This window comes from Xenopus laevis, chromosome 9_10L (assembly GCF_017654675.1).
Source record: "Xenopus laevis strain J_2021 chromosome 9_10L, Xenopus_laevis_v10.1, whole genome shotgun sequence".
In the NCBI taxonomy this organism is placed as follows: Eukaryota; Metazoa; Chordata; class Amphibia; order Anura; family Pipidae; genus Xenopus; species Xenopus laevis.
The window spans coordinates 65,828,800-65,850,084 of NC_054387.1; the positions used below are offsets into that span (position 1 = coordinate 65,828,800).

At 41.9% G+C, this 21,285-nt stretch overlaps 1 protein-coding gene across 2 annotated transcripts in view; it reads left to right on the plus strand.

The window, feature by feature from the left end:
• The window catches only part of kynu.L (kynureninase L homeolog), an 82,914-nt gene that overhangs the window by 39,899 nt on the left and 21,730 nt on the right, over nucleotides 1-21,285 (plus strand). For both annotated transcript variants that reach the window (XM_018235750.2, XM_018235751.2), the window contains exons 6-8: nucleotides 681-752; nucleotides 3,390-3,464; nucleotides 12,499-12,645. In XM_018235750.2, coding sequence (XP_018091239.1) covers nucleotides 681-752; nucleotides 3,390-3,464; nucleotides 12,499-12,645 — 294 coding nt within the window. The remainder of the gene's footprint in view (nucleotides 1-680; nucleotides 753-3,389; nucleotides 3,465-12,498; nucleotides 12,646-21,285) is intronic.

Here is a 21,285-nt window from a genome sequence, read left to right on the forward strand (position 1 = left end):
GGACTGGAACTTTTGGGGCTCCTGTGGCATGAATGCGCAAAGTCGGGTCAAATTTCGTTTTTTATGTGGTCACCTGAGCGGGTCTTGACCAACGTGGCCCAGTCTGACCCTGACTGAATGTTGTCTCGAAACTTCAGCGAAAATTGGCAGTTAAAAGAATGGCTGCATCAAAAAAAAATTTGAATCATAATTGTTGCTTGTCAAAATGATTCGGACGCCCATTGACTTCAATTTATTGCAGATTTTTTCGACGTTTGACATTTTTGGGACAGATTTTGCTCATCACTATTAGTCAGTAACACCTTCATAGGAATAAAAGGGGACAACTTATTTTTCCATTAGTTTAAAAGGCAAGTATATGTGTTTTACAGCTTCTATAAAGGCCACTGTTTGCACACCTCTGTTGACTTTCCAGCATGTCATTTGCGATTAGGAATACAATTTTTTTTGTTTATATAAACAAACTTAAATTGCAAAAATTAACATTAATAAAATGGCGCTATGCACCGAAGGCTCCCACATTAGTGAAGGAAAGGGGAAGATGCAAAAATCATGTTTTTTAAAACAGTTCAAAGCATTAACTATTCACTGCCATGTTGTCAAACTGTGTGTTGTGTGATTGTGCCTTGGATAAAAGCATTTCATACTGATAACCGTTTGTCATTTTCTTTCCTTTCCAGCTCTCCTTCTACAAGCCTACAAAAGAACGCTACAAAATTCTTCTTGAAGCCAAAGCCTTTCCATCTGACCACGTAAGAAATTTTGTTCATATTTACAGTGTGATTCTAATCAGCATTGCCAAGTAAATATCTCCCAGCACAAATCAAAGGAAATCAAATTACAAAACTCACAACCTATAGCTACCGTTATTTCTGTACAAAAGAAAAATTGATGTTACAGGAGAGGATTGTATCTTAATATTGATTTACTGTTCGTTTCAAAAGCCTTGCAAGCTTGTGGTTTCAACTGATGGCAATTCATACATTTGCAATATTTTTTAAGAAGAATAAAAATCTGTGCATTTTATGCAGGGGATTTCTTTTTTCTATATTACTAGAGTTAAAGCAGAACTCTCTGTTTCCTTCTCTCCATCTCAGTGGTGTATTTGGTGCAAAGTGTATTTGTCTCAGCGTAGTGAAACACATTCTATTGCAGTGAATGGAGTTATTGTACAGAATATTGCACCATGTTGAGTAATAATGCAACTCTAGTACTTCCAATTCATTAGTATAGGTTCTGTGATGTGCAACATAAAAAAGGGTTAAAGGATGTTGTCTTTAATTACAGATGGTGCAAAACAGTGTATATACATATTTATTCTCAGGGCTCCATTGGCGTCTAACACTTATTTTGATTCCTTGATTGGCCATATACTTGGATGATTGGAAATTTAAAGGGATTGTTTGCCTTTGAGTTAACTTTTAGTATGATGACGACAGTAATATTCTAAAACAATTTGCAATTGGACTTCATTTTTTATAATTTGTTTATTTAGCTTTATATCATGGAGCCCTACAGTTTGCAGTTTCAACAGTCTAATTGCTAGAGTCCAAATTACCCTAGCAACCATGCCTTGATTTGAGACTAGAATAGGAGAGGGCCTGAATAGAAGGATGAGTAATAAAAAGTAGCAATAACAATATATGTTTAGAGCCCTTCAGAGCATTTGTTTTTAGATGGGGTCAGTGACCCCCATTTGAAAGCTGGAAAGAATCAGAAGAAGAAAGAAAATCATTTAAAAACTGTAATAAATCAATAATGCAGAGCAATTGAAAAATTGCTTAGAATTGGCCATTCCATAACATACTTAAAGGTGAACCACTCCTTTAAGGCAATGATATACCCTAGGCTAGCTGTTGGATAAAGAGGCTTTTAGATAAAGAAGCTGTCGTAGATAAAGAGGCTTTTATTAGGCCTGTTACATATGACAAAATGTACCCAGTTTATCATGCATTAATGTCATCATTTTCCACTGCCCAGTTACAAACCAAGACTGTAACACGATGCATCGGCCCAAACCATACACAACAGTTACAATATGAAAGATATGTATATTCTGCTGCAGACTCTAATAATATGGATTCAAACCTACCTATGTGAAATGAAATGAAATGTATATCAGCATGGGAAGGATGAAATAAATTGGACAATTAAAGACGAAAAAAAAACAGCTAGAAATGACTGTGTAGGAGTGCATATTGGCATGACAACTAGATATCTCATGTTAGGCATGCAGGAATGCATTGAGGAATTAGGATGCAGTTTAAGAACACTATAACGAACATATTAAAATACTAGGGATGCACCGAATCCACTATTTTGGATTCGGCCGAACCCCCGAATCCTTCTCTAAAGATTCGGCTGATTACCGAACCGAATCCTAATTTGCATATGCAAATTAGGCGTGGGAAGGGGAAAGCATATTTTACTTCCTTGTTTTGTTACTTCCTTGTTTTTGCGATTCCCCTCCCCATCCTTAATTTGCATATGCAAATTAGGGTTCGGATTCGGTTCGGCCGGGCAGACGGATTCGGCCGAATCCTGCTGAAAAAGGCCGAATCCTGGCCGAATCCCGAACCGAATCCTGGATTCAGTGCATCCCTATAAAATACATAACAATGTGCGATCCATTCTATAACAGTGAACATGTTTTGTTAGTAATATTCACTACTAATGTTACTGAAAAAATAAACCTATTTTATTAGTATGTCTTGATATTTCCCCTGAAGAAGCAACTCTCTTAATGACTATGCTTAGATATTGTATTCACTGCAAAGGTTTAAAGAGGGCTTTGGGATACACTTCTACATGTTGCAGAAAATGAATGTTCTGGGCCTTTTCACTATTTTCTAAGGAGAAATACTTATAAATATACCCCACCCTTAAACTGTCCTCACTTTCATCTTAATCAGTGATTCCCCTTCCATAATCCTAATTCTTGCACTCATCCTACTTGCATGCCTTTGAATAAATAATGTTGTTGACTAACTAAAGCTGCTGGCCTTTTAGTCCTAAGTTTTAAATTTACTTTTTAGCAAAAACCTCATAACTCATGAATGACTTCGCTTGTATGCACTGATCCAATGCAGGAGAGATGTATGTAATATCAATACTGATTTATTATGCTTCTTTATTATGCACACATAATTAAATTACAGCAGTGGGGTGCAAACTAATGCATTTCGTGCCAGAGACTCGGTACTTCCTCCGAGTTCAGCAAAAACCACATGTTTGATTTTATTGTCTCGGCAGAGATAGAAGTCACTTATTGCAAATTAAGCTACACATTTTTTGAGGGTGGAGATGGCTGAATATGTTTTAGTATGAATAGAGTATTATAAGTGGAAATGTTGAATTCAAGTGCTTTTAAACAACACGCTATTTTTCAGTATGCTGTTGAGTCTCAAATACGATTAAATGGGCTGGATGTAGGAAAGAGCATGATGGTGCTATCTCCCCGAAAGGTTTGTAACAGCAGTTGGCTTTCATTTATGTTCATTTGTTGATGTTCTTCTCTATATATGTGCTGAATGTTATTCTCCCTATGAAACATGTCATGCATGTATGCTTGTATGTCTTAGGTTTACAGGACCACTTACAGTACATACTGAGGGCAGTTAAATGAAGTATTTAAAGAATGGGCTTTACAGTACTCAGGGACAAAGCCACTGGACTATGTTGTGTGCTCTGTTTTCCCTTCCTTCTATAAAATTTCTTGTAAATTAAATCTTGTCTAAGCCGCTGTCTATAAACTTCCATGTCATCACCTATAGCCCTTCTTTAGTAATATAATCTCATGAATCTAGGCACCAATGACAAATGGACAGATCAGATAAAATGGATATATGTGCATTTAAAACCCATATATATATATATATATATATATATATATATATATATATATATATATATATATATATATATATATAGTGGTGAAGAAGATAAGCACTCCAATATTACTGATCAACAATTATTTATTCCACTGTTCATACCAACGTTTTGGTCCACATTTGGACCTTTTTCAAGGTCCAAATGTGTATATATATACTATAGGGCAAGATAGACATTATAAAACTGGAAGGTGTATGGTTACACCTAGACACTGTTCAGGTAATACTGTCCAACTAAACTAGATGATGAGGAAGAAAATTATTAATTGACCAATAAAGCCTGAGAAAGAGCCATCTATTGCCATAACTGCCAAACACACATATAGGGGCAGATTTATCAAGGGTAGAATTTCGAAGTGATAAATACTTCGAAATTCGACCCTCAAATTAAAATACTTCGAATATCGAAGTCGAAGTATTTTTCACTGACTTTGGCCATCGAACAATCAAAGTAAAATCGTTCGATCAAACGATTAAATTGTTCGAATAGAATGATTCGAACGATTTTATCGTATGATCAAACGATTTTACTTTGATGTGTGAAGACTTAGAAAAATGCTCTAGAAGATCCCCATAAGCTAACATAGCACTTCGGCAGGTTTAATTTGGTGAAGTATTGAAGTCAAAGTTTTTTAAAGAGACAGTACTTAGATTATCGAATGTTCGAATATTCAAACCCTTTTTACTTTGAATTGACGTCAAAGTAAATTCGAAGTCGTAGTATCCTATTCGATAGTCGAAGTATCCAAAAAATTATTTTGAATTTCGAATTTTTTTACTTTGAAAATTCCCTCAAATTCACTTCGACCCATTATAAATCTGCCCCATAATGTAATACCTCAATTATTTTATAAATTAGTTCTGATGGTATAGTGATGGGAAACTCTTATTCCTCAAAGTCCACACTAATGCTAAAAAGTAAAGAGATAAACCATAATCTGTAAACATGTGGCATTTTTGTATCTTAAAGTACAACTAAGGTTTATTTCAAATATTCTTATACCATGGAACTCCTGTGTAAATCATGGTTATCAGTCTAATTCTACATAAGTTTAGAACACCCCAGAAGCTCCACTTACAGTTCAGGTTCCATAATTGTGACCTCCTTTCCAAGCATCTCACCTGTGTTGTTGTCAGGGAGCCGGGAGCCCCCTCTGGGGAGTAGTCCGGATCTAGGAGGAAGCCCCTCAGGAGGGATCAGGATCGTGGTATCCAGGGATTAAGCAGAAAGGGTAATCGGGTTCAGGCTACAGGTCACAAGGCAGGCAGAATATAATCAAAGTCCAAAGTCCAGGCAGGGGGTCAATAGCAGGCAGAGAATCAGCGAAGTCCAGGTCCAGGCAAAGGGTCACAACAAGGAATCAGGCAGATATAAGTAGGGAAAACAGCAAGGGAACCCAGGAAACTCTCAGGGAACAGAATCCTATTTTCGGGCGCCATCTTGGCGTCTCAGGCGTCCTTTTATGTTTGAATTTGGCGCCCTTGCGCCAGCGTCAGCGCGCCTGCGACCGTCGCACCGCGCTGACGTCACGGCGCCGGCGTCGGAACCCACGTGGGTTGACTGGGCGCCGCCATCTTGAATTCTTCGCCGCCGGGAGCGGACGCGACTCCTCGCGCTCCCGGCGGTCTTGACAGTACCCCCCCCCCTCACGGGGGGCCTCAGGACCACCGGGACTTGGTTTCTGGGGAAACTTGGAGTGGAAGTCTCTTACCAAACGAGGAGCATGCACATCACGATGTCCCTCCCAAGAGCATTCTTCGGGGCCAAAGCCCTTCCAATGGATGAGGTACTGAAGGGACCCTCTGGAGATTCTGGAATCAAGGATTCTCTCCACCTCGAATTCTTGTTGACCCTCCACAGAGACAGCAGGAGGAGGAGATTGGACACCAGAGAAACGGTTGGAGACGGTGGGCTTCACCAGGGAGACGTGGAACACGTTGGGGATTCTCATCTCTGGTGGGAGTTGAAGTCTGATGGCTACGGGGTTAATTATCTCCAAGATGGGGAACGGACCCAGGAACTTCGGACCCAACTTGGGAGATGGCACCTTCAAGCGAATATTCCTGGAAGAGAGCCAGACATTATCACCCACCTTGTAGGGAGGAGAGGGCCTTCTACGGCGATCCGCGAAAGTCTTGTGGACTAGAGCACACTTCTCCAGATTAGACTTGGTTGCAGCCCAAATAGCAAGCATATGGGCTGTCAGATCATCTGCAGCCGGGACATCCGACAACACGAAGTCCTGAGGAAAGGCTTGAGGGTGCTGTCCATACACCACCATAAATGGAGACCTTCCTGTGGAGGAATGACATGCATTATTATGAGCAAACTCTGCCCACGGGAGGAGGTCAGACCAATCGTCCTGGCAAAGAGACACGTGGTTCCTCAGGAACTGTTCTAAGGCTTGGTTCACACGTTCAGCTGCCCCATTCGTCTGCGGGTGGTAGGCAGATGAAAATTTAAGTGTTATTCCCAAGTCTTTACATAGAGAACGCCAGAACTTGGCGGTAAACTGGGTGCCTCTGTCGGAGACGATCTCCACCGGGAAACCATGCAGACGGAAGATGTACTTAATAAAGAGTTGGGATAATTCCACCGCAGAGGGTAACTTCTTCAAAGGGATGAAATGGGCCATTTTGCTGAAGCGGTCAATGACAACCCAGATCACAGTATTCCCACCGGAGGGAGGAAGTTCGACAATAAAGTCCATAGAGAGGTGCGTCCACGGACGAGAGGGAACCGGCAAAGGCTGTAACAACCCGCTGGGGCGGGAATGGCTAGGCTTAGAAGTGGCACAGACATTACAAGCAGCCACAAAGTCCTTTACATCCTTGCGGATATCAGGCCACCAGACTAGGCGCCTCAAGAGTTCAAGGGTCTTGGCCGGACCAGGATGTCCAGCTTGTCTGGAGCAGTGGGTTTGTTGCAGGATGGCCAGGCGAAGTTCTGGAGGGACGAAGGCCATGCCAATCGGAGTATCTTGAGGAGCCGAGGACTGCCCAGCCAGAATCTGGTCGGCAAATTGGGGATACAGAGAGGCAATGATCTTGACTGGTGGAATGATTGGCTCCTGCCTCTCAGGGTCACGATCCACCGGAGTGAAGCTACGAGACAAGGCATCGGCTTTCAGATTCTTGGAACCTGGGCGATAAGTCAAAACAAAGTTAAAACGGGAAAAGAAAAGGGCCCACCTGGCTTGTCTGGGATTTAGCCTCTTGAGGGACTGTATAAACTCCAGATTCTTGTGATCTGTGAAAATCTGGACAGGAATTTCAGAGCCCTCCAGGAGGTGACGCCATTCTTCAAGGGCAAGCTTGACTGCTAAGAGTTCTCGATTTCCGACATCATAGTTCTGCTCTGCGGATGAGAACTTCTTGGAGAAAAACGCACAGGGGTGCAATTTTCCATCAGTGGAGTGTCTCTGAGACAGGATAGCTCCGGCTCCGACTTCAGAAGCATCGACTTCGATGCAGAAGGGTAGTGCAGGATTGGGATGTCGGAGAACAGGAGCGGACGTGAAGGCCTCTTTCAAGGACTGAAAGGCTTCTATGGCGGATTGAGGCCACAGGCTGGGTTTACCCCCTTTCCGGATGAGGGCCAGGATAGGTGCAATGCGGGAAGAGAACCCCCGGATGAACTGTCGATAATAATTAGCAAATCCGATGAACCTCTGGATTGCCTTGGTACTCAGTGGGAGAGGCCACTCCTGGATGGCCGACACCTTCACGGGGTCCATCTCAAATCCCTCTGGAGAGATAATGTATCCTAGGAAGGGGATCTTGGATACCTCGAAGACACACTTCTCCAACTTGGCGAAGAGAGAGTTCTTCCTCAGACGAGAGAGTACCTCCTTCACCTGGGAGCGATGACTTTCAAGGTCCTTGGAAAAGATCAGGATGTCGTCCAAGTATACGACTACGAACCTTCCTAGGAGATCTCGGAACACATCATTAACAAACTCCTGGAAGACGGCAGGGGCATTGCATAGGCCGAAGGGCATAACGAGATATTCATAGTGCCCATCCCGAGTGTTGAATGCCGTCTTCCATTCGTCACCCTCCCGGATGCGAATGAGGTTGTAGGCCCCCCGGAGATCCAACTTGGAGAAAATCTTTGCCCCTTTCAGCTGGTCAAAGAGCTCGGCAATCAGGGGCAGGGGGTACCTGTTCTTCACGGTGATCTTATTCAGACCCCGATAGTCTATACAAGGCTGAAGGCCTCCGTCCTTCTTCTCCACAAAGAAGAACCCAGCCCCTGCAGGAGAGGTAGAAGGGCGGATAAACCCCCGCTGGAGATTTTCTTGGATGTACTCCTTCATAGCGGTAGTCTCTGCAGGAGAGAGAGGGTAGGTGCGCCCTCTGGGGGGGCATAGCTCCTGGCAGGAGTTCAACCGGACAATCGTAGGAGCGATGTGGGGGAAGGAACTCTGCCGACTTTTTACAAAACACATCGGAAAATCCCTTGTAAGTGGAGGGCAAAGTCTTTAATTCCACAGAGGAGACATTCACCTTCTCGAGGGGTTTTGACGGAAGGCAATGTTGCAGGCAAAATAAACTCCAACGAGAGATCTGCCCAGTGGACCAGTCTATGGTGGGGTTATGCAGACGTAACCACGGAAGACCCAATATTACTGGAGTAGAAGGACAGGGGATGATGAAGAATGAAAGTTTTTCTTGATGCAGCGCCCCAACTTGTACAGATAGTTCCGCCGTGAACTTTGTGACGAATTCAAACTCCAGGGGTTTGTCATCTATGGCGGTAATTCGCAGGGGTGAAGATAATGGAAGCAGGGGAATCTTCATGCGTTCGGCAAAAAAGGCATCCATGAAATTGCCATCCGCTCCGGAGTCGAGGAAGGCCCTTTCGAAGATAGACTTACTTGCCAGGTGAATATGCAAAGGAAGAAGAAGTCTGCGTGAACTTTCTTGATACTTCTCCTGAGGACCTCGAGTGATGCCCCCTACATGAGAAACCTGAGACATACCTCGGGGTACAAAACTCTTGGCTTTGGCAGGACAGGCGTTGGCAAAATGGGAATGCCCACCACAGTATAAACAGAGACCTGCCATACGTCTTCGGAGTCTTTCCTGCTCGGAGAGGCGAGTCTTTCCTACTTGCATAGGTTCCTCCAAGGGGGACGTCGACACATGAGTCACAGGAACAGCGGGTGTTTGCAGAATCGGCCTTTGAAAGCGAGGGGCCAACAAGGGAGAAAATCGTCTGCTGCGCTCTCTCTCCACCTGGTGCTCTCTGAGACGAGTGTCCACTTTAATGGATAGAGCGATCAGCCCTTCCAGGGTGTCAGGAGTCTCTCTGGAGACGAGATCATCTTTGATGCGGATGGATAGGCCTTGGTAGTATACAGCCTTGTAAGCGTCATCACACCAGGAAGTCTCCGCCATCAGTGTTCGGAAGTCTATAGCATAGTCATTGACACTGCGGCTTCCCTGCCGGAGCTGCAAGAGACGGGCAGGGGCGTTCGTAACCCGACCTGGAGCATCAAAGATTAAACGAAAAGCTTGGAGAAAGTCTTTAACATCAAAAGTCAGCGGGGAATTCTTCTCCCAAAGAGACGTTGCCCACTCCAGTGGCTTGCCTTCCAATCGAGACATCACATACCCCACCCTGGAACGCTCACTAGGAAACTGTGTGGGTTGGAACTCAAATTGAATTTGGCATTGCGTGGCAAACCCCCTGCAGGCTTGTGGGTCCCCACTGAAGCGAGGGGGAGGTGGAATGCGAGGCTCACCTGTCGGGTAGCTTGCGTTCGTAGGGGCTGCCGCCATGGGGGGATCTCCAGTAGGTGGAGCAGTGGAAGGCTCAGAAGGCACTTGAGCTAGCAGGACATCGAGTGCTTGCCCAATGCGAACCTGCTGGTTTTCGTAGTCCTCCATGCGGGATGCCAGTCCGCGGAGCGCTCGTCCGACATGAGGTGTGGCTTCCTCAGAAGGATCCATGGCCCGAAAATAATGTCAGGGAGCCGGGAGCCCCCTCTGGGGAGTAGTCCGGATCTAGGAGGAAGCCCCTCAGGAGGGATCAGGATCGTGGTATCCAGGGATTAAGCAGAAAGGGTAATCGGGTTCAGGCTACAGGTCACAAGGCAGGCAGAATATAATCAAAGTCCAAAGTCCAGGCAGGGGGTCAATAGCAGGCAGAGAATCAGCGAAGTCCAGGTCCAGGCAAAGGGTCACAACAAGGAATCAGGCAGATATAAGTAGGGAAAACAGCAAGGGAACCCAGGAAACTCTCAGGGAACAGAATCCTATTTTCGGGCGCCATCTTGGCGTCTCAGGCGTCCTTTTATGTTTGAATTTGGCGCCCTTGCGCCAGCGTCAGCGCGCCTGCGACCGTCGCACCGCGTTGACGTCACGGCGCCGGCGTCGGAACCCGCGTGGGTTGACTGGGCGCCGCCATCTTGAATTCTTCGCCGCCGGGAGCGGACGCGACTCCTCGCGCTCCCGGCGGTCTTGACAGTTGTGTAATGCACATCAGGTTGCTTGTTCCTCCACACATTGTAGTATTTATGTGCTAAATCATGGACATGGGAAATAAGGGCAACAGTCTTGGAACTCAGAATGTACAGTAAATAACGTATGTGACATAGGGCATACAACCAAACACAAGGTTGTGTTCACTTCAATCATATTATAATACATTACTGTGATGGTGCCATCTCTACTGAAAGCCAAACTAGAAGAAGAAGAATGTAATGACATTACTCAATGGCAGAGAATGGGTACTTGGTGGGTTAGAAGACAATCCAAATGGAGTGGAAAATCACAACTGAGGGTTACATGTAAAAAATCTGCAAAGTTTGCTTTCACTTTTGAACTAGAGCATGGGACTAAATGGTTACATGAATAGACATTTCTCCTTAGGCAGCAGAAATATAATATAAAGACCTGTTGAATAAACACCAGGTGCACATGCATTGTTTGTACTGCTATTTATACAGTAGTTTGACTGAGCTTCTTCTTATTAACTATACAGTAATAGTTTATCTAAGGTAAAAGCCATTAGGAAATATTCTAAATAACAAGTGGATTTTCAAGCTTGCTGTGCAATTTATTCACAAGAATGGCATATGCCTACCAGCAAAGGCTTTGTTAATGTGGTGTATTTTTAAGTGTTTCCCCTATCACAATAACAATAAAATGCCCTATACAAAATAGCACTGTAAAACTGAAGCCTCAGCTTTTCATGACTTACAACAGGGCTCTCCATAGATTTTTTTTTGAGTGGCATCAGTTACATGAGACCCTTTTTTAAGTATGTAACATGTATCTCTTTTAATAGGGTACTAACAGGAAAGTAGGAACAGGAAGTGGTGCACAAACCCCACCCACAACTCCCATCATCCCCTGTGGGCACCATAGAAAATCAATATTTACCATTTTCCTGTTAGTGCCCTGCTTAAGGAGATTTGTGATGTATGTTATATATGTGATAAAGGGTCCCATGTGACTTGAAATATGTTGTAACAAATAAATTGAAGAATTTTGTCTTGTGCAATTATATGCTTCACTCACATCTGTAATGGATTCAAGTCAAAATGGTCTTTACGGTGGGATCAAAGTGAATTCAAGCATCAAGGTGAAAAGACTGTCTGTACCTGAAAGACACCAGGAATTGTGTGACCAGCAGTGTAGGGAATACTGTGTAGATATTTTGGTGAATCCTTGCATAAAAGAAAATAAAGTCCCCATCCCATAATATCTGAAATACCATTAATGTTTCTTAATTTCTGATTACAAGACAAAAATGTTTAATACACTATGGGGCAGATTTATCAAAGGTCGAGGTGAATTTTCGAATGAAATAAATTCAAATTTCGAGCTATTTTTTGTGTACTTCGACTAGGGAATAGTCCGAATTCGATTTGAATTTGAAAAAAATGCAAAAATTTGAATATCGCAATTTATCATGTACTGTCTCTTTAAAAATTTGATGTTGACTATTCGCCATCTAAAACCTGCCGAATTGCTGTTTTAACCTATGGGGGACCTCCTAGAACCTATTTGGAGTAAATTGGTGGACTTTGAAAACGCAGAGTTTTTTGGTGGAAAAACTTTGAATCGAATTCGATCAAATGCGATATTCCTTCGATTCTTACGATTCGAATTCGGGTGAATACAGACCTATTCGACCAAAAAAAACTTGAACTTAATTTCGGTTGGTCTTTTTGAATCCGAATTTCGAAGTTTTTTCAATTCGAAATTCGACCCTTGATAAATATGCCCCTAAAAGTAAATACACTCGATGTAAATACACTAGAAGTAAAACTGTATATGTAGTTGGCAGCATGCTTTAGCATAGACTGCTCCATCTAGACAACTCCTTTAGTATGATTAATTATCATCTTTATATGCAACTAATACACAAGAGCCATGAATATTCTGTAAATTATATCTTTATAAATGGTGCTTAATGATGCCATTGGTTATAATCAGAGCTTAGTGATGTCATTTCTGTCACATGACTCACTGAAACTTGTGTATTATAAGACCTTCTGCCTCGTGCTTTTACAATATATGGTCATGAAACTCCTCAGTAACTCATAACATCCTTACATTTTAAAAGAGACTTCACTATATTGCATTTTTATAGGGAGAAGACAACCTACGGACAGAAGATATTCTTTCTGTTATTGAAAAAGAAGGAGATTCAATAGCGGTGATTTTGTTCAGTGGAGTGCAATATTATACTGGCCAGTTGTTCGACATGGAGAAGATCACAGAAGCTGGACATAAAAAGGTACATTTGCCGTTTACACACTTCCCTTCCGATATTTTGTTGTGTGTGAATGTTTTCCCTTCAAGGATGAAAGTAGAATCCTGTGCTGCTGATCATGTTCTTACTCATTTTATCAGCTTTTATGTGATGCCATGTCAACAAATATAATTTCTATTTTTAAAGTGATGCTTTACCCCTTCATATAAAAAGTCTTGAATTGGCATTTCGTGTAGGACACAGCAACAGCAGGGTGCACCAATAAATGTCCCCCTTAATGGTCATATGTATGTGGAACGCCAATAAGGGAAGGGCTGTGGCAATACCTAACGATACTTTGAGTCACGCCGCCTATCCAATATTTTCTATAAAATGTATTATTGGTTTAAGCCCAGTTTGTTCGGCTTGACCTATCATGCTCAGCATCTGGTGAACTGGTTAAGTGCATTGCGGAGGAGCTTTATTATTTTATAGGCTAAGCTGAGTGAATGCTACATCATGTTGCGTGGTTACTACAGTATGTTGGCCATGTGACTGATGAACCATATACATATATATATAGGTAGAACAAACAAGGAAAAATTGTGCAATGAGGCTGTGACCACAAAATACATATAGGCAAATGCAAGAGGTCCTCTGTACTCAACCCATTATCAATATATTTAAGACAGAGACATTTTGTGCATACTGCTACTGAAAAATGCCTTACCCTTTAAACAACACAGGGATTGTTTGTCCATATATTGCAATATATTCAAGCTGGCCAACTACGTCAAAGTCATCCCATATCTGGCCAGTCCTATGCTCAATTTTCATCTGATTCATTAAGAATTCTATTGCATAATTATACATTTTACAAAGGGACTAAGTTTTACCTGCAACTTATTAGCTGCTTTCAAAGTTCTTTGTTTGTAATAGTTATACAGGAGCAGTGACCAGCTCCTTGTTGTAGCTCCCACCCTTCCCAGCTATAGTCAGGTGATCCCACTGGTGTCTAATAAAAGGGCAGCCAAGTTTGGGAGTTTTACTTTGAAAGCAGCTAGTAAGTTGAAGGTAAAACTTAGTCCCTTTATAAAATGTATAATGAAGCAATAGAATTCTTAATGAATCAGATGAAAATTAAGAGTAGGACTGGCCAGATATGGGATTACTTTGACGTAGTTGGCCAGTTTAAATATATTGCAATATATGGACAAACAATCCCTGTTTTGTTTAAAGGGTAAGGCATTTTTTAGTAGCAGTATGCACAAAATGTCGCTGTCTTAAATATATTGATAATGGGTTGAGTGCAGAGGACACTTGTATTTGACTATATGTATTTTGTGGTCACAGCCTCATTGCACCCCCGCCTAATGGTTTTAAAAAATAGTGGTGAGCACAACTTTCCCTTGTTTGTTATAGTTTATACAGGAGCAGTGACCAGCTCCATGTTGTAGCTCCCACCCTTCCCAGCTATAGTCAGGTGATCCCACTGGTGTCTAATAAAAGGGCAGCCAAGTATGGAGGTTTACTTTGAAAGCAGCAAGTTAAGTTGCAGGTAAAACCAAGTCCCTTTGTAAAATGTATAATGAAGCAATAGAATTCTTAATGAATCAGATGAAAATTAAGCATAGGACTGGCCAGATATGGGATGACTTTGACGTAGTTGGCCAGCTTAAATATATTGCAATATATGGACAAACAATCCCTTTTTTGTTTAAAGGGTAAGGCATTTTTCAGTAGCAGTATGCACAAAATGTCTCTGTCTTAAATATATTGATAATGGGTTGAGTGCAAATGACCTCTTGCATTTAAATGAATTTCTTGTAGACTTAAGGAATGATGACCCAAATTACGGAAAGATCCGTTATCCGGAAAACCCCCAGGTCCCGAGCATTCTGGATAACAGGTCCCATACCTGTATAATAGCCAACTGAAACTCTCCAGTTTGGAACTGCAACTATTCTGCCTGTTGCTAGGCACATGAAAGTGGGAGAGTTAGTTAACTGCATATGATTGAGATTCTGAAGGTAATCAAAGGGTTACACAGGGGGGGCGGAGCCAAACCTTCCATGTGAGCGGTACTTTTGCTCCGGAGCTCTCCATTCCCTAGCCCACAAAGGTGCACAAATAAAGCAAACCCCGACGCAACTCAGCACATTTACTACAGCCTATTATCCCAAGAGGCAGATGGGTCCCAAAAACCCGGCGAAAAAAGACTCCAAAAATGTATCGGAGTTCTTTGCAGAACGTAACACCAGGCAGTCTGGCGCCATCTTGGATCACCACGCAAATGTGAATGTGGACTCAGGACTGACAGCTTCCCCGGTCACAGCAGCTGAGATTAAAAGTATGCTTACGGAACTCAGAACTACACTCCAGCATGACTTTAAGCTTTTTTCCGCTGAAATTAAACGAGAGGTAAGAGACCTCGCGGAATGCACCGACCACTTGGAGCGCAAAATGGCTGAGTTCACAACAGCACACAATGCAGTTGCCGACACGCAACAAATTATGGAGAAAGAAGGGGCACGCCTTACCGATAAGGTTGCAGACCTTGAAGATAACATCCGCATAAGAGGCATCCCAGAGGATGTCAAACCGGAGGCGCTTGAGGCCTATTTTATGGATCTCCTCCAGGCTCTATTACCGGAGGCACCCCCGTTTGACCTGACCATTGATCGCATTCATCGGGTCCCTAAGCCCAGTACGGCGCCTGAAGCAGCTCTCAGAGACGTCCTTACTAAGCTGCATTTCTTTAAAACGAAAGAACGAGTCCTGATGTTGGCCAGAAAACGGGACACTTGGCCGGATAAATATAAAACACTGGAACTATTTACAGATCTCTCTATGGCTACCCTCGCTAAACGGAGAACTTTTCTTGACACCACGAGAACACTAAGGGAACATAAAATTCCCTATAGGTGGGCCTACCCTACGAAACTTATCCTGCTACGAAATGGAGCCTCCTATACATTCGCTTCACCTGATGAGGCTAAGAAAACTACGTATAAATGGAACCACAGAGAGTCAGCCATAGGAGACAAGTCTGCAGCTTCCAATCAGGCCGGATCCCCTTCTCCTCCGACGCGTCTGGACACAGACTGGGATACTGCTTAGACCCTGATGTTCCTTATCCTTAATAAAATCACTCCTTTTTTGATGGCTGAGAAGCCTACGGGACACAAATTACCCCGAGTTCGGGCTGGGGAGGAACACCACCACCTGCTCTCTTCAACCCCCCACTATCCCTGTTGATATACAGGACCCTCAGCAGCGATGACAACACTGCAACCGCTGCCGTTACTGGACACTATTTGCCATTTCAGGTTATTTTTTGGTTATGTTTTTATTATACTGTTATGCTCTATATCCTCGTTGTGACATTGCAACCCAGGCTTGGGTAATCAAATCTGTTGCACCAGCTTTACCTTTCCCCTATACTGCAGTTCTATTATGGGTAAATAGTAATGCTTGTTTTACTATGTATGATAATGGTACATTTTCTCAAACATAATGTAAGGGGTCTTAACACCCCCCAGAAACGTAATCTAATGCTGAAAGAGGCGAGCAGATTACAGGCTGATATACTGTTCATTCAAGAAACCCACTTTACTAAACGCAATTCTCCCAAATTCTATTCTAGAAACTATCCACATGTTTTCCATTCATGTGCCAATACCAAATCTAAAGGAGTTTCTATGTTTTTTTCCAAACATGTCACATTAGATGTGCATAAACATCTATCAGACACTGGTGGCAGATATCAGGTAGTGATCTGCTCGCTTAATGGTCAGTTGTATACCTTACTAAACCTATATGCCCCTAATGAACATCAGGACAAGTTTGTGTATAAAATGTTGAATATGGTTCACGACATGAAGAGAGGATGCCTTGTGGTAGCGGGAGATTTTAACATGGCTTTAAACCAATCACTTGATACCCAAAGACCATTGAGGAAATCCTCCCCTCCACTCACTTTACGTACAGCTCATAAAATGGGGAAGTATATCTCGGAAAATGCCCTAATTGATGTGTGGAGGGCATACAATCATAATGCTAGGGAATATACATATTACTCCCCGAGGCATGACTCCTACTCTCGGATTGACCTGATTTTAGCCGATTCCCAAACCACTAACGCATTAACGAATGCATTCATTACAACATGCTCATGGTCAGACCATGCACCTGTCATTGCAGATTTTAAAGTACAACAACATCAGGTTCGATCCGGAGTCTGGAGAATCAATGACTCTCTATTAGCCAACCTAGATCACAAACAAAAGATAACAGATCATCTGATTGACTACTTTAGAATTAATGAAGCCCCAGAACTAACTCTGGCAGTGTCATTCTGTGGCTACTAAAGCAAATAAAGTTCTGTCTTGCATAAAAAAGGGCATTAACTCAAGGGATGAAAACATAATTATGCCTCTTTATAGGTCCCTGGTAAGGCCTCATCTGGAGTATGCAGTGCAGTTTTGGACTCCAGTCCTTAAGAGGGATATAAATGAGCTGGAGAGAGTGCAGAGACATACAACTAAATTGGTTAGAGGGATGGAAGACTTAAATTATGAGGGTAGACTGTCAAGGTTGGGATTGTTTTCTCTGGAAAAAAGGCGCTTGCGGGGGGACATGATTATACTTTACAAGTACATTAGAGGACATTATAGACAAATAGCAGGGGACCTTTTTACCCATAAAGTGGATCACCGTACCAGAGGCCACCCCTTTAGACTAGAAGAAAAGAACTTTCATTTGAAGCAACGTAGGGGGTTCTTCACAGTCAGGACAGTGATGTTGTGATGGCTGATTCAGTTAATGCCTTTAAGAATGGCTTGGATGATTTTTTGGACAGACATAATATCAAAGGCTATTGTGATACTAAGCTCTATAGTTAGTATAGGTATGGGTATAAAGAATTTAATTAAAAGTAGGGAGGGGTGTGTGTATGGATGCTGGGTTTTCATTTGGAGGGGTTGAACTTGATGGACTTTGTCTTTTTTTAACCCAATTTAACTATGTAACTATGTAACTATGTAACTATGTAACTCCACAAACAGTGTGGCTGGCTCACAAAGCAGTACTCAGAGCTGAATTAATTAACCTCAGCAAACAAGCGAAACGATCTAGAGAAGGTCAACCGGAACTGCTAGAAAAACAACTAAAACAAATAGAAAACTCCCAACTCTCTGCTTCCTCCCCCGGCAAAAAAATCTGCAAAAACAGGTAGATGATATCAGGATACAACTCAACAAAGTACAGCTAGCTTGAACGGAATATAGACTTAAACTACTAAAACTAAAATATTACACCAAGGGAAACAGAGCAAATAAATTATTGACACGCAAGCTCAAACACGAATTAAATCTATTAATCATAATGGTAACCTTCTTACTAGCCTGAAAGAAATAACAGAATCCTTTGTAGAATATTATAAAGGGCTCTATAATCGGACCCAAAATTCCCAAGAACACAAGACTCTTAATGATCACTTTACAGAAGAGGAAGTTTCAGCTACTATTAAAACCTTAAAAAATGGCAAGTCCCCAGGTGCAGATGGATACTCAAATGATTACTATAAAACATTCGCACATATTTTGGTACCTAAACTCACTAAACTTTTTAACTACTGGGTTGAAACCAAAACCATAAGCCAGGAATCTCTTGCAGCTCATATAGTCACCATCCCGAAACCGGGTAAAGCCCCAGATAACTGTACTAATTACAGACCAATTGCACTCTTAAACACAGACATTAAGATCTACGCCAAAATTTTAGCATCAAGACTTGCCCCACTACCAACCTTGATTGACAATGATCAAGTGGGATTTATATTTGGTAGACAAGCCCCCGATAACACTAGGAAATTATTAAATTTAATCCACATTGCTGAAAAAGAGTCCACTCCTTTCCTGGCCCTATCATTGGATGCGGAGAAGGCATTTGACAGGGTAAATTGGTCTTATATGCATAAGGTCCTAGAAAAAACTGGACTTCAAGGTAACTTTTTAAAAGCAATACTGCTTCTTTATACTAAGCCATCTGCTAAAGTAAGGATTCCAGGTGCCCTGTCGAGTGCCTTCGACATAACCAACGGAACAAGACAGGGGTGCCCCCTGTCGCCCCTCATATTTGCCTTACTAGTAGAGCCTTTAGCAGCGAAAATACGACTGCACCCGGGAATAGAGGGACTAAAGGTTGCAGCCGATCACCACAAGATAGGATTATTCGCTGACGATATTATCAAGACCATCACTAACCCAAAATTGTCATTGCCCTATCTCATGAATGAGCTTCAGATTTTCCAACACATTTCTCATTATAAGATCAATCAGGACAAAACACAAGCCCTCTCAATAGGTCTGCCCCAATCAGAAATTACTCAAGTAAAACTACTATACAGGTTTGACTGGAAAACCACATATCTTACCTACCTAGGTGTTAAGATTCCCAAAACCCTGAGCCAAGTATTTAAAATAAACTACTTACCTTTACTACAGTCAATCAAGGCAGACTGCAATAAATGGCAAAAATTGGAAATTTCCTGGTTAGGTAGAGTTGTTACTACTAAAATGACTATACTACCACACATTCTCTACTTATTTAGGACCTTACAAGTACAGGTACCCCAGACTTTTATTGCAGATCTCCAGAAAACAATCCAAAACTTCATCTGGAATGGCAAGAAGCCTAGAATTGCTTTACGAACACTCCAACTCCCCAGATTCTCAGGAGGCTTGGGAATCCCCAATATCTCCTCATACCACAAGGTGTCTCTTCTTGAAAACATAATTAGATTGCACAGTGCTTTTGGACATAAAAAATAGCTAGATATTGAGATATTTTATTTGGCGGGATATAGAATGGCAGAACTGTTATGGATACCACTCAAGGCTAGGCCGCCTCTCACTGGCAAACTTCAGACTACAGACCTTCTTCTGAAATGTTGGGATAGACTCCATAAACGTTACAGCTTTGGGGAGTTTCCATCTACTCTTACACCAATATCTGCAATTAAATTATTGATCCCAAATATACACCTGAACGAGCTCATTACTAAAGGCATTACTTCATTAGGATACCTCTATTTTGCTAACACACAGAGACATTTTGATGATCTCCAAAGAAAATATCAACTATCGGACAATGCGAAATTCCCACTGATGCAAATCAATCATCTACTGCAGTCCCATCTCCAGAGCCCTAAAACCATCAGAAGATCTACACACATGGAACTTCTCTATTGAGAAAGTGTGCATGGAAAATGAGTGTTATCCGACTGCTATAAGTTACTTCTGCAGAAGGATCCAGAGCTTAAACTCCTTTACCAAATGAGATGGGAACAGGACTTAAATATCCGACTCACCCCTCAACAATGGGACAGAGTATTTTTGGCATCCCAAGGAGCCACAAGATGCACTAATCACATAGAGATAAATAAAAAAGTGTTGTTCAGATGGCACCTTACACCTGTGAAGATACATACTATTAACCCTAACTATGACAACAAATGTTGGAGAGGATGCAATACTCTTGGCACTTTATACCATATGTGGTGGGAGTGCCCTCAAGTATTATTACATTCCTACACGCTGAGCTAAACTGGACTTCAACCTTTGAGCCTCAAATAGTCTTGCTTAATGCTTTCCCTTCTTCTGTGAGACCGCCACAACGGAAATTACTGTTCCAAATATTTATTGCTGCTGCCACAATTATGTCGAGAAAATGGAAATTGAACACTACCTATTCTCTTCAGGAGCTATTTACTCTAATTTCCACTCATGAACAAATGGAGGAGATGGCATCCACCAATGAAAATAAGAGAGAGGCCCATGATGACATTTGGTCACCTTGGCAGCAATTTATGTCAAACTTCCAAGCCGCACAGCACATCTTAAATCTGACCCATTCTATATCCCAATCTCAATCTGGTGCAACAGATATATCACAATAAATGGGGTAACACCCCTTTGATCTGCATACATTACCTATCGGATCATTAAAGAGCATAACAGTTAACTTTTTTCTTTTTTTTTATGTATTCCTTTATTTTCTTTTATGTGTTTATATGCTTATTTCTTACTGTGATCTCACTATAACCAGAATAATGATACGTGACTCTGTTGCAATTTGTACTTTTATACTTTATTGAGCTCAGAGAATTGTGTAGCAGTTATGCAGCTTTTCTTTTTATCGCTGTCTGTGATATTCAATAAAGCATTTCTCTGGTTAAAAAAGGGTTACACAGGAAGAGTATATTGTGTTGTACGGCTAAAGGAATTCATCTTTGTGCAGTAGATTGTGTTTGTCTCCCATAATATTTAATTCCCCAATGTTTTCATTGTTTCTTGCTCTTTTTAATCCAAGAGATGAAGCTTTTCTCTTCTAAAAAATGCATTATTAAGAAAGGGAGTTTATTGTTCTAGTGGATTAGGCAACAGCTCAACTATATTAGGCAATTAAATGCACGGTATATAGTAGCAAGCGCTATACATGATCTAAGAGATTGATGGATGAAAATGTAGGATTTACCAAGGTTAATTGCAAATTTGTTTTAAATACCCCATTCCAATAGACAAGATTATCTTATCATCAACATGTTCAATTAAAATATTTGTTTTACAACCAGGGCCGGAACTAGGGGTAGGCAGAGTAGGCACGTGCCTAGGGCGCCAGGCA